General features: G+C 37.6%; 1 protein-coding gene and 1 long non-coding RNA gene across 9 annotated transcripts in view; one reads left to right on the forward strand and one right to left on the reverse strand.

Annotated features, from left to right (window-relative positions):
- The window catches only part of pde4dip (phosphodiesterase 4D interacting protein), a 417,345-nt gene that overhangs the window by 103,721 nt on the left and 300,727 nt on the right, over positions 1 to 12,897 (reverse strand). For all 8 annotated transcript variants that reach the window (XR_009514772.1, XM_059984447.1, XM_059984446.1 and 5 more), the window contains 7 exons: positions 11,996 to 12,184; positions 9,936 to 10,041; positions 9,266 to 9,393; positions 7,484 to 7,579; positions 6,969 to 7,106; positions 5,973 to 6,085; positions 4,850 to 4,989 (listed from right to left, as the gene is read on the reverse strand). Coding sequence is in view for 7 of the 8 variants with exons in the window: in XM_059984447.1 (XP_059840430.1) it covers positions 4,850 to 4,989; positions 5,973 to 6,085; positions 6,969 to 7,106; positions 7,484 to 7,579; positions 9,266 to 9,393; positions 9,936 to 10,041; positions 11,996 to 12,184 (910 nt within the window). In the remaining variant the exon portion in view is untranslated. The remainder of the gene's footprint in view (positions 1 to 4,849; positions 4,990 to 5,972; positions 6,086 to 6,968; positions 7,107 to 7,483; positions 7,580 to 9,265; positions 9,394 to 9,935; positions 10,042 to 11,995; positions 12,185 to 12,897) is intronic.
- The window catches only part of LOC132402008 (uncharacterized), a 37,645-nt gene that overhangs the window by 11,448 nt on the left and 13,300 nt on the right, over positions 1 to 12,897 (forward strand). The window lies entirely within an intron of this gene.

Consider the following 12,897-nt stretch of genomic DNA (forward strand, 5'->3'; position numbering starts at 1 on the left):
TAGTGTGAAGCTCAGGAGAAGTTTTACATACATAGTACTGCAGAGTCAGCAGTACTGGAATGCAGAAACCAGAAGTTCATAAGAACATTCCCAAAACATACTTGTGCAATCTGTTCTTTTTTGTGAAGGTAACTTCCCACACAGACCACGGCATTATATTCCATGAAGACAAATAGTATTTTCTCTACACATATAGCTAATAATTCAAAAAGTTTAAACTTCACAATTAGTAAAAGAAACAAAGAAAGCATTAAGGTAATCCGGAACATGATTCAGCCAATGAAAACTGAGTAGTCACCAATTCACCCTGTTTGTACACATGCCACTGCCCACACACAGCTCTGACACAATCACTTGTGGTTCTCTAACCACACAACAATCCAACTAAATCAGCACAGAATATCAATAGCTCACTAAAGTGATCTTTCCATCAGAAAATATTCACTATTAAGTATTATGCTGTATCAACTGAAATCTCAAATGTAAATTAGTTCGGTGGTACAATTTAGCTGCTATAAGTGAAGGTCTCATCAACATTTTGCATTTAGCCCATTCTTAATTCTTTTGGAATACTTGGGTAGGTGGAAGCAAGTAACTACTGTAGACGATTATTTCTTAAATTGCTTTCTGAAAGATTTATTTTTTTAAACGAGAGCAACCTTTTCATTATCAGATTAAAGAGACATATCAAAAAACAGGAATTTCCTTCTAATATGCTATGTACCAGAACTTCACGTTTATTTTGCAGGTAAACAGAATGCTCACCTAATTCACTTTTCAAAATAACCATGAGCATTTGCCAGCACTTCTGACATTTCATGAAAATCAGAAAATAAAGCTGGAACTCTGTAAAAACAGAAAATGCAGGAAATACTGAGTGATCAAATTGCAACTGTGGGAAGAGAAGTAGAGTTTACATTCCTTTGATTAGAACCAATAGAACAAGTTCTAAACCCTGCCTTTTGTGTGCACCAATGTTTATGTTTGGAAATTCAATGCCATGAATTCCATTGTCATAATAGTGGTGGCAATACAGCTGTAACAATAGTTCAGCCATAGGGTTAGCTTGTCTTGACAGTGTGGCTGAATTGCTGAGTACTTCCAGCATTTTCTGTTTTTATCTACTGTATATACATTTGGTATTTTTAAATTATTAATTAACCTGTAGTCATCTTTTCATTTTCCCATGTTTGGTATTGTCCAAAGCACAAGAAAAAAACGAACTTTTTTGCAAGACAAAATTTCAAAAACACAGACTAATATTGGAAATTGTGGCCCAAGAAATCAACAAGATTATACCTACTTTGAGAAATGTATACCTTAATTTGAAGCGGGATTTCCATTTCAATTGCAATCTACTCTTTAACAATGATCATACAAAACTCTTCATGTTTCACCTTGCCAATTTGAATAAAGAGTAATTTTGTTTGCTTGATGTCTAGCTCTCTCTGCCCTTCACCCACCTACCGATATATCCTGGTTTCTTCTCTCTTCGTTCACATTTATCACTTCCTCCACTTGGTTCCTCCTTTATCTGATTCACCCATCACCTACCAACCTCCATCTCTACCTTTCTTCCTTCCCCAACTGCCTTTTTACTCCCCTTAGGTTTCTACCCAGCAATCAACCCCACCCCCCTCACATTCTTCCACCTATCAGCCTTTTCTCACCCCTCCCTCTCATTTCTATCTTCCCTCAGCACTCTGTTCTGATACAGGATCTTGACAATATGTCTATCATCACTCTGCTTCCACAGATGCTGCTGACCACAGAGTTCTTCTAACAGTTGTTTTTTCACTCCAGTTTCTTGCACCTTTCTTTTTATTTGGTACCTGCATAATCAATTTGATATCAACATTGTAGATGATACAAAGATTGGTGATGTTGTGAATAATGTAGATACTGGCAAATAAAACCATGGGATATAGATCAGTTGTAGATACGGGAGGAGAAATGGCAGATGAAGTTTAACCCGGCGAGATGTGAAACGTTGTATTTTGGCAGGTCAAATGCAGAGGCAGTACAATTTTAATGGCAAAACCCTTAATAGAGTTGATAAGTTGAAGGATCTTGGGTTCCAAATTCATGTCTCTCTGTAAGTGGCCATTATAGGAAGGATGAGGCTTTGGAGAGGGTACAGAAGAGGTTTACCGGGACTCTGCCTGCATTAGAGGGCATGTGCTACAATGAGAGGTGGACAAACCTGGGGTTGTTTTCTCAGGAGTAGTCGAGGCTGAGGGGAGATCTGGTAGTAATTTAGAAGGTACGTGAGGCATGAAGAGTAGGCAGACTGTTTTTTCCCCCCCAGAATTAAAATGTCTAGTACCAAAGGGCATTCATTTAAGGTGAGACTGGGTATGTAAGGCACAAGTTTTGTTACATAACAGAGTGGTAAGTACCTGAAATATACTACTAGCATAGTGGCTGAGGCAGATACATTCGGGATGTTTAACAGCCATTTAGAGGCACATGGATGTGAAGGAATATGGACATTGTGCAGGCAGAAGGAATTAGTTTAGTTGGCCATTTATTTATTTGGTTCGGTACAACATTGTGGGCTAAAGGGCTGCTTTGTGTCGTAATGTTTTATGTTCTAATATTTCTTTATAAAGTGGCTAACAATTAGCGCTCTTCTGTGAAAGGCTAATATGTGGAATTTGCATTCTTTCCTTACATCGGTCCAGCTGTGTGAATAGAAGAGTTGTCATTTATTATTCCTGGAAATCCTGACATTCAAGGAAATAACAAACAGTCTCTATTGAATAATGGGCCTCCTGATTCAAGAATGGATTCTTACTGTTGTCATGAATTACGGGAGTAGCAGCCCCTATTGATTTTTCATATACTGTAGTTGTTGGAGAAAAGAAGAGAAATTAAATACTAGAAGGTATCAAGACTACATGTACAATCAGAAGATAGAGCAAGATACAAATCATCTTTTGATTAACAGGGGTTAGAATGGCTAGATTCCCATACCTGATCCCATACCACATGAGGAGACTGTGCTGTTGAAAAGCCTGTCACCATAAACACAACAATGAGGGCCACCTGGGTGAATTTTTGGAAGTTGTAAACATTAGTGGCATCAACCCCTGATAACTGACACTGCTCAAGAAGTGGAATAAACCAGAATAATTTATCATTTATTTTTGTTTTGGATTCAATGTAAACTAATATATCTCAGGCCATTATTTGCAGAGACATAACATTGTTAATACGCACAAAATTTTCATTAATTGCTTAGAGTATTGAAAAGGGTTTTCATTCCCCAACACAGATGTCCCTGTAAATATCGAAACTGTATCTGTTTAGAAGCATAACAAAAAGACAAAAATGAATTAACCCTCAGATGACAAATTCGGGAAATGTATGAACTATCACATAATATCTGATGAGCAAGGACATTGTAATGTAGAGATGATGAAGATATGAAGGAAACTACAGGTGTCCCCCCCTTTACAAAGATAGAGCATTCCTATGAAACCCTTTTTAAGCTGAAATATCGTAAAGCGAGGAACCATTAATTTATATGGGAAAAATTTTTGTAAAAGTGAAAATCCTCTTTTTAATGTGATAACAGGTTACTAATGTAGGTCTTTTGTAAAAGCAAAGCGGCGTAAAGCGAACATTCGTAAAGTGGGGGGCACCTGTACCAGTTAGTAATGAAAATACTGGTAAACAATAAGCCGGTTATCAATTTCCAGCAATACTGAGTATATGATTATCATTTATCTAAAATTTCTAAATGGATTCTTCTATTCTCAAAACCGTCAACTGTACAAGTCAGAATATAAATTGGGGATGCTATGCCATTTGAAAATAGTTAAAAAGTTTAGAACTTATCCATGCCAAACATCCATCACTGAAACAACATCTTAAAGATATTAGCAAACTAATTTGCTTAGAAATTAGTTGACTTTCATATATGAAATCTCAAGTCACTTGTGGTCAGGAGTGTGTTTGATTCCTGTGCTTTCCATATGGCAAATTTGCAGCCTTTGGTGGTCAAGATTAATATCCAGCACCAAGTTTCATCCTTTCCTGGATTAGGTAGCAAGAAGCAATAAAATAGAGATACTTACTGGCACTGTAACCAAGGGGAATCTTGGACAAACATTTGGGACCAGTATGGTCCACAACACATACAGCTGATATCATGCTTTTAGAAGTAGTAGTATTACTAATATATGAACATCTACACAAACAGTTCAACCCAATTTAGGTGCAATTTTTAAAATATCTTCAATCAAGCTATTAAATATATACATATTAAATATATGTATATGTCATTATAACTTAATTGCAAAATTGCTTAATTAAATCCAGATGTTCAGTAAGGTAGAATAAATTTGCTTAGCAAATTGATTACTGAATTTTGAGGGACAAAGGGAAAGAAAACAGGTAGGAAATGGTGGGAAGGCTTTGCTGGAGGAAAGGTGGTTCATGCATTCAAAATGGAAAATGTGCAAAGGCAAAATGAGAAAATTGAAATGAAATTTTTATTTCATCAACATAAACAGGGAAAATGCAATAACTTAAAATAGAATGATTTTTTCTTCTCATGATAACATGTAATACATCCTGAGTCATGAATTCTATATGACAAGGAAAACTATTAACATATATGGTACAATCATGATTTTCTGAAACAAGGTCAGTTAACATTGCACACAATTAGTTAGTAAACAGTAAAACCCCATTGGCATTAAGCAGGCATTTCCTGTTAGCAAGGTTTTTCGGCTAACCACAAGCCCATATTCCACTGCACGCTATGTGGTTTGGTTGCGAGACACCTCAGTAGAGCAGGCCACATGCTCTTGCAGACTTGCCAGCCTCTCCATTCCCCCACCTCCAGAATCTGCTGACATCTCAGGCTCCTTCTCCAGCCTGCCAATCTGCTCCTGGGTTCTCCTGAGGGCCTCTTCCAGATGTCCACGGAGTGCCTGTACAGCCAGAAGTTCAGTCTGGAGCATCTTTTCTCTGCTGGTGCTAAGTAGAAATATGAATTTGGAGACAAAAATGAACAAAATCAATCTACTGAAGACAGTATCCAATGAATTAACAACAGATGCACATGGTCTATGAGAACCACAGAACATTGCTAAAGTGACCATGGTCGAGCTCTTCAATTTCCCAAACCACTTACCTTTTAAAAAAACAGCCTTACAGGCTTAAAGAGTTAACACAGAAACTTAGCTGGAGGAAGGGAGTAGACGAAAAGATGGTTTTGAATTTGCAGACATCAAAATAGACTGAACATTAACTAGATGAGATTATCGAATAAACAGGACAAGTTTTGAGACCCAGTTGTAGGAGGTACTGTTTACAGTTAATGAAAATATAAATCAATATCTGGATTGGAAAACCCAGAGGAAGTATATTGAACAATAGAGATGAAAATGTTAAATGGTATCAAATTGAACAAGTAATGATTCACAGTTCTCTTGCATGTATTTATTGCCATACAAGGCTATAACTTTCATCTTGCACAATGAATCCAGCCAGTAAGGTTAATAATTAGATTCCTTCCTGGTGAATGTTCCAGCATTGATGTTAATACAGTGTTATACAAACTATTCTCAATCTTCATGTCATAGCAATCTTAATTTTTGGTGTGAATCTGTAAAAAAATTATTTCAAGCAAATTTCTTCATCCAACAAACTTACCATATCATAATTATATTTGAAATAAATAGATTTCTTAACTTTGAAAAGGTGACAAAACTGTAACAGGGAGTCCCTTCTATTTTGATGGCATATGTTACTAATCAATAACATTCAATTTTAGTTATTTTAATCACTACACCGATAATATGTAAAGTATATAGCAAACATCTGTGGAAATATCAGAGAAAACTGATATTCCCTTTAAAAGTGGTGAGCAGTTTGAATCAAATACTAACAAAAGAGAACACATTACACATACTCACACTGACTTCAAAAATCTGCGCCAATTCAGGACTTCAACTTACCTGTCAGTTTGATTATGGAATTTAACGAGACTGATATAGAGTTGCCTTTCAGCTTGAAGTGCTTCGCTTAGGCGAGACTGCTCCAACAACTGTTCTTCAAGAGCACAGATCAGCTGCCAATAAAAATTGGTTAACAGTGAGCAATACTGAAATACCTTGTTAATTGAGGGAAATGAGCTTTATGTTCACTTAGTGACACATAATTTCTCCTGCCATCCCAAATGAAAATATCATCCACCTTGTCTTTAAATTAAGGTTAGAAAGGGAGATATCTACCTGTTCGCTGGCACTACTGAGAAATCATCATGACAGGTATAGATAATGGAAACTAATGAAAATAATGCTTGGTTATGATTACTGTTCACTGGATATCTGAATAACCCAAGGACATTCAAAGTACATGAGTGATAATCAATTGGCACAGCTACCAGAAAATATTAATACACAGAGTATGCATTAAAAAGTAGATGATTTCAGTAGAGAAGAAATTAGGGAGTACTTTTAGGAAGAAAAAAATCAACTCCCATTTTCTCTAAATAGAACACTTGATCATTTAACGAGCTCATTTTTTGACCTTTTGAAAACTGCAGCTTTCTTAAACACAATTCGATTCATGCTTTCTTTCTTTTTTTCATTGCTCTAATTTTTTTAACCTTCCCTCCATATGGTACCAGTAATAAACTAGGACAGTAGTCTGATTAATTTATAAATGAATTTTAAGGTTACCTGTGTCCTGCTAATAGGATCATAATTTAATGTACTTGCGCTACCCAAATCAGTTGGCCCATAGATTATCCCATCCATTTACTGTTTACTGCTTTCAACCTCTTGACTCACTAATAAATTTGATTCGATCGAATTACTACTTAAATAACCTAAGGGGACTATCATTTACTGCAACAAGGTTTATAAATTACAGGAGTTCAGCATGCTTAACCCTAACTTGATTGAAATGTGTAAATTGATGCACACTTATGAAAAAGAAGAATTACACACCTGATCATACTTTTTCCCTACACTTTTCTGTGCAGATAATTCCATGGTTGCCATTTGCTCCTTCAATTTCAGGAGCTCTTGTGTAAGCTTTTCCACCTCTGGAGACTCCCTTGGCTGTTCCAGCTGCCTCTGCAGAGCCTGTGGTGCAACAAGATCATTAAGAACCAAAACCATTGTGTAGCAATTCAGCTGACAAATCTAAAGCAACACCAATTCTGTTTTTTCTACATCTGTAATCAATAATGCACTCTTTTTTACATTAATATTTTGTTACTATTATAAAAAGTCACACTTTGCTCTGTTGCTCTAAAATTTCACAATTAGCTGGACTATCATTCAGCAAGATGTTTTGGTCCCACATCCTACTGAACACACAAAACCTTCCCTAATTCAGCACATAACAGGAACTCCACAGAGCCCATCAATCAAAAAATGTAGACTTTTCTTTCAAGCTTATCTTCCAGTCACAACAAAACAACCACAACAATTCAACTGTTGATAAAATTAAAACTCACCGTAATGTGTTCTTCCTTGTCACGAATGTTGTTTGAGAGTGTTTCAATCTCCACTGCCTGACATTGGAGCTCTTGTTGCTGGTCAAAGAGGGCAGACTGCAGTGTTCCCAGTTCAAGCCAAAAAGAAAAAAAAAATATAACCCATATTTAGATACTTAACAAATCAATTACATAATAAGAAGAGTCTAATGGAGCACCATTTTAAAAATAACTCAAAGCATGTTTCCCAATAACACAGAGAATCATCAGCAAATTGCCAACATGTATGACTCAATTCAATTTATATGTTATACTCATAAATCCATGCAGCAGATCCATTCACATCAATGCTGCAAGGAGACAGAATTAAAAAGAGCAGGATAAAAACCACAATAAAACAAAAATTTATGACTTGAAGTCTAACGAGATTTTGTAAGTCTCGAAAAAGGATAAATTATATCTCCTTATGGTTAATTCAGTCTTGATTTCAATACACTGAGGAACTTAACAGTTTGACGTGCTTTATAGGATTTGCTAGTCAGGAAGTTAAGAGTTTGACGTGCTTTATAGGATTTGCTAGTCAGGAATTCAGTGATACCTTCTGTGACTTTTTCCCAAAGAACTTTACTCAAGTCTCGTCTATTCTATCCAGTTGTTGCTTTAAGGGGTCCTTTATTCTGCAACTTTACAATTAGTCAATTCCAAGTTTCAAGGAGACAATTAGGTTTATTATCACAGATAATGTCATGAAATTTGTTGTTTTGTGGCAGCCTGAAACCTCACTTCCTGAAGCTGAATTTCTTTGTTAATTATCTTAGCTGTTCATTCATCTCAATAACTGTCAGACTTTGCCTTAGTTTCAACTCTCTAATAATTAAATTTTTAAAAAGTTTTATTTTCCCCATGTGAACCCCAAGTTTTCCCCTAAATTTCTTCATGAAACTGACCATCTTTCAGTTACATTAAAATCAAGTGCTGGCTGTGCACTTCTTTACAGAAACTTTGGAGTCACATCGAATGCTGCCAGATATTTTGCCAGATTACTGAATAACCAGCTTCAGTGGGAGTGGTCACTGATTTCCACAGTCCCTGCATGACAGCACTGTAGTTTCCCTCTCCATAACAATAAAAACCTGCTTCTCCAACATGTCTCTGCAACGTTTGCATTCCCTTCTCAATATTGAGAATTCCCCTGCACTATCATAAACACTCAATGTATAGGAGGTACCCAATAAAGTGATCATTGAGTATAAGCTCATGGCTTTCTTTGCTGTAGCCCATCCACTTCAAGGCTTGACATGTTGTGCATTAAGAGATGTTCTTCTGTTGTAATGCATGGCTATTTGAGTTACTGTTGCCTTCTTGTCAGCTTGAACCAGTTTGGCCATTTTCCTCTGACCTCTCTCATTAACAAGGTGATTTTACACACAGAACTCATGCTCACTGGACTTTTGTTTTGTTTCCCACGCTGTTCTCTCTAACTCTTGAGACTGTAGTGCATGAAAATCCCAGGAGATCAGCAGATTCTGAGATTCTGTCCAGCACCAATGATCATTTTATGGTCAAAGTCACAGATCAAGTTTCTTCCCCACTCTGATGTTTGGCTGAACAACAACTGAACCTTTTATGTCAGCATGCCTTTACACATTAAATTCCTGCATGACTAGCTATTAAGATATTTGCAGTCACATCAGGTGTACCTGCAACTAAGTGACCCACTAATGAAGTTTTTAAACCACAGATCTGCGGACAATAGTTTCAGACTATTCTGTTATATCCATTAATAGTAGTTTTAAAACTCACCCTGCTCTCTTCCTCTTTTCTTAAGGCAAGCTGAAGTTCCTCTTTCATCAGATCTAACTCAGTCTGCACGCTGTCTTCATAGTCTGACTCAACCATTGCTTCATCTCCATCCAAGGCTGCCTGCAAACCTTTTGATAGAGTAAAGCATTATTACTGTACACAATCAATCTTCTGAAGCATTACACCTACTTTCTGCATTAGGAAAGTTGTTTTACAGCTGAGTGAGACAACACGACACCAGTTCTAGCTGGTTGTATACTGGCAGCTGGAGAAAACTTTAATACTTGTAGTTTCTTCCAGTAATTGTACTCTCACCATGCTAGAAACAACGTCCTTTAGTTCGCCTGATCTGGTATACACTTTTCTCAATGTGCCAACAAGTGCAAGATCTTATAAATCAAATCTTAAAAAAGTCAAGCAGCTCAGATCTAACTTGCACCAGTGAGATAGTGCCCATATTTCCACTTTTGTCACTTATGGAAGTCACACAGGGAACTGTGCTTCATTTAATTCCACTACTTTTAATGTAATTTCCATTTCCACAAACTGAATCTCGGTATGGATTTTCTTTGTACGTTACTACCATCAGACAATACACAAACACAACAAACAAAATCCTGGAAACCTGAGTGAGATTTTTCAGTGAAGATGATGGCTTAATTTTACATACCTTCCCTTTCATTTGTATTCTGTTGGGTGTCAATGGATTCCGAAGCTTCCATCTTCTCAGACTGGGGCGAGTGCTCATTCTTGCTGTGACCATCCTGCACCAACTCCTGAGCGGGTCAAAGAAAAGGCTCAGATCAAGTGGTTTAAAAAATTCTCCATTCCCTCGAATAATGGTGTAATGGTGTCTTTTGATTTTAAAAAATTTTGTATGATATGGATCCACTGACTGATCTCCCAATATAACACCGTTTGGGAAGCGCGGTGAGATTTTTAATGTCATACACAACATTCATCTTATCATTGTTCAAGATTGTACAACAGATTCCTACAACAAATATCACACATGGAACAAGCTGAACATGTTTTAACCTAATAAGCCTTTATGAAAGCATCACTGCTTTTCAACGGCTACTTTGACTTGATTTTGTCTTAAGTCTTTCAGCACCTAATCCAGCTTACATGTCTTTTTGGGTCAACCTAAATAGTAATTGGCTGTCACTCTACATGAGGGAAGTGAGTGAGTACAGAAGAAAGTGACCAGGATGTCCCCTGTACAGGAGGCTGTAGTTGTGACGGACTGGATAAGCTGGGTTTATTCTCATAGGAACAGTCACAGTCAAGAGGTGGCTCAGAGGTTCACAAAGTTATGAGGGGCACAGATGCACTAGGGAGAGTCACAAACTTTTCCCCAGGAGAACTAGAACGCACAGTTTTAAGGTGACAGGGGAGGAATTTAACAGAAATTAAAGGTGCAAGTTTTTCTACACAGAGGGACGTGAATATCTGAGATGGAGGCGGGGAGAAGATGCAATTACAATGTTTAAAAAATGTCTGGACAGGTACTTAAATAGGAAAGGCAGATTGTTATGGGCCTCCTGTGGGGAAATAGAATTAATGTAGATAAGCAACATGATCGGCATGAAGAGGTGGGGTGAAACGGCCTATTTGTGTACTCTATGTTTGTGTGATTCTATTTTCTTGTATGTACGGGAATAGTTGATGTCAAAACCTAACTGGATCCTCTCTTTACCCCCTATCCATATGTATGCTTCCCACATTTCCACCAAACAGGGATAGTACATATTGTTGGATTACAAGTAAAATGGGAACAAGGCTTCAATATTTTTTTCTTTTGTGAATGAAGATCACTAAAGGTACATGTTTTCTAAACTCCCACCAACAGTGCAAAGCAAAGCATTAGTGAAAAAGGCAACACGACTTTAGGATTGATATTACTGAACAAATTTCCTTAATAACTTGAGGAATGTTTCACTTCTGCTATTTTAATCAATTATTGTACATTATGACAGCAATTGAAAAATGAACTAATTGGATACAAATATTTCGCAATGAGGGCCTCTATTGGGGGAGAGCACTGGGGTCAAGGTCCAAACAACAGTAGAAATACTGCTGGTTTACATTTCATTGAAAAGTTACTGACTCACTCTAACTTAAGTCAATGGGCATCAAGGGGTTAATATTCCAACAGTTGCAGCTTGCTTAGAGGATGTGGCAGTTGGCAAATCTACCAATCCCTCAGCAAGGTATACCTGTTGGAATTATTTGCTGCAGATAGCCTCTAGGACATCATCCTAGGTTCAACCATCCTTAGTTGAAGGACAAGGAAGCATGCCAGATGAAATCCCCCACCTGCTGTTGCCCAACAAGCTACAGAGTATTCTGACTTCAAAATGGATTGTAGCTTCTGACTGTCATCGGCTATAAATTTTGGAAATCCCTACTTAACAGAATTGTGACAGTTCAGGAATGTGCCTCATCACCATCTTCACAGGCAGATAGTGCTAGGCAATAAATATTGGCCTTGCCCACATCTCTCTCTCTCTCTCACACACACACAAAACTTGTAAAGACTTATTTCTGTAGTTACAGCTAACATGGTCTGTACTGGGTCACTTACCTTATGATGCAGGCATACTCTATGCTTTTAATAGCATAAATTTGTATATTTTATGACTACGAGACATGAAGAAAAGAAATTCTATTAAGCAGGGTTTTCAAATTCAACATGCTGTTGGCCAATATCAAACTTTAAGAACTTACTTCAATTAGCCGATTCTTTTCCATAAGTTGTTCTTTGAGGTGGGCTATTTCCATTGGCAGCTCTGTTGCTGAAGTATTCTGCTTGATGAAATTTGCTATTTCCCGATCCTTCTCCACCAATTGCTGACGCAGTGCTTGAAGTTCATGCTTTTTCTCTGCAACAGCACGAGTTAACCTCTCTGCTACACCCTGAATAATTGAAGAAAAACATACTGGAAACTAAATGGCGTAAAGACAATGGCAAATTAAACCACACACATGCCAGCATTCATTGCTGCTGAAAGTTTGAGCCCACTTGTTTCTACTCAGTCTAAACTGACTACAATACTTGACGGGGCAGATGCATTGTGGGAGACTCTGCCTGGTGGATGCTATAAAGTTAACATTCTTTGCTGGAATAACCTTTTAAAAAAAATCCCAATGAGCTTGCTTCAACAACACACAAAATGCGGTAGGTCAGACACAATCAATGGAGGGAAATAAACGGGTGACATTTTTCGGCCAAGATTCTTCAACAGGACTAGAAAAGAGGCAGAAGCCACAATAAGAAGGACAGGAAACAGTACACGTTGGGAGGGGCAAATTAAGTGAATGAGGGAGAGGGGATGATGTAAAAGCTGGGACATACCAGCTGGAAGAGGTAAAGGGCTACAGAGGGACAGTGGAATAAAGCAAAGGAGGTAGGGAACCAAGGGAAGGTCACGAGGGCAGGTCAGAAGAAGAGGCCAGAGAGCCATCAAAATTAGGAAATGCAAACAAAATTGGAAGTGGTTGGGGGAAGAAAGAGGGAAAGGGAAAGAGAGAGATGAGTGGTTACCAGAAGTTAGAGAAAGCAAAGTCTTGCCATCAGGCTGGAGACTACTCAGCTTATGAAATACAATTCAAACACGAAATAGTCTTTA

The sequence above is a fragment of the Hypanus sabinus genome, chromosome 11 (assembly GCF_030144855.1).
Source record: "Hypanus sabinus isolate sHypSab1 chromosome 11, sHypSab1.hap1, whole genome shotgun sequence".
NCBI lineage: Eukaryota > Metazoa > Chordata > Chondrichthyes > Myliobatiformes > Dasyatidae > Hypanus > Hypanus sabinus.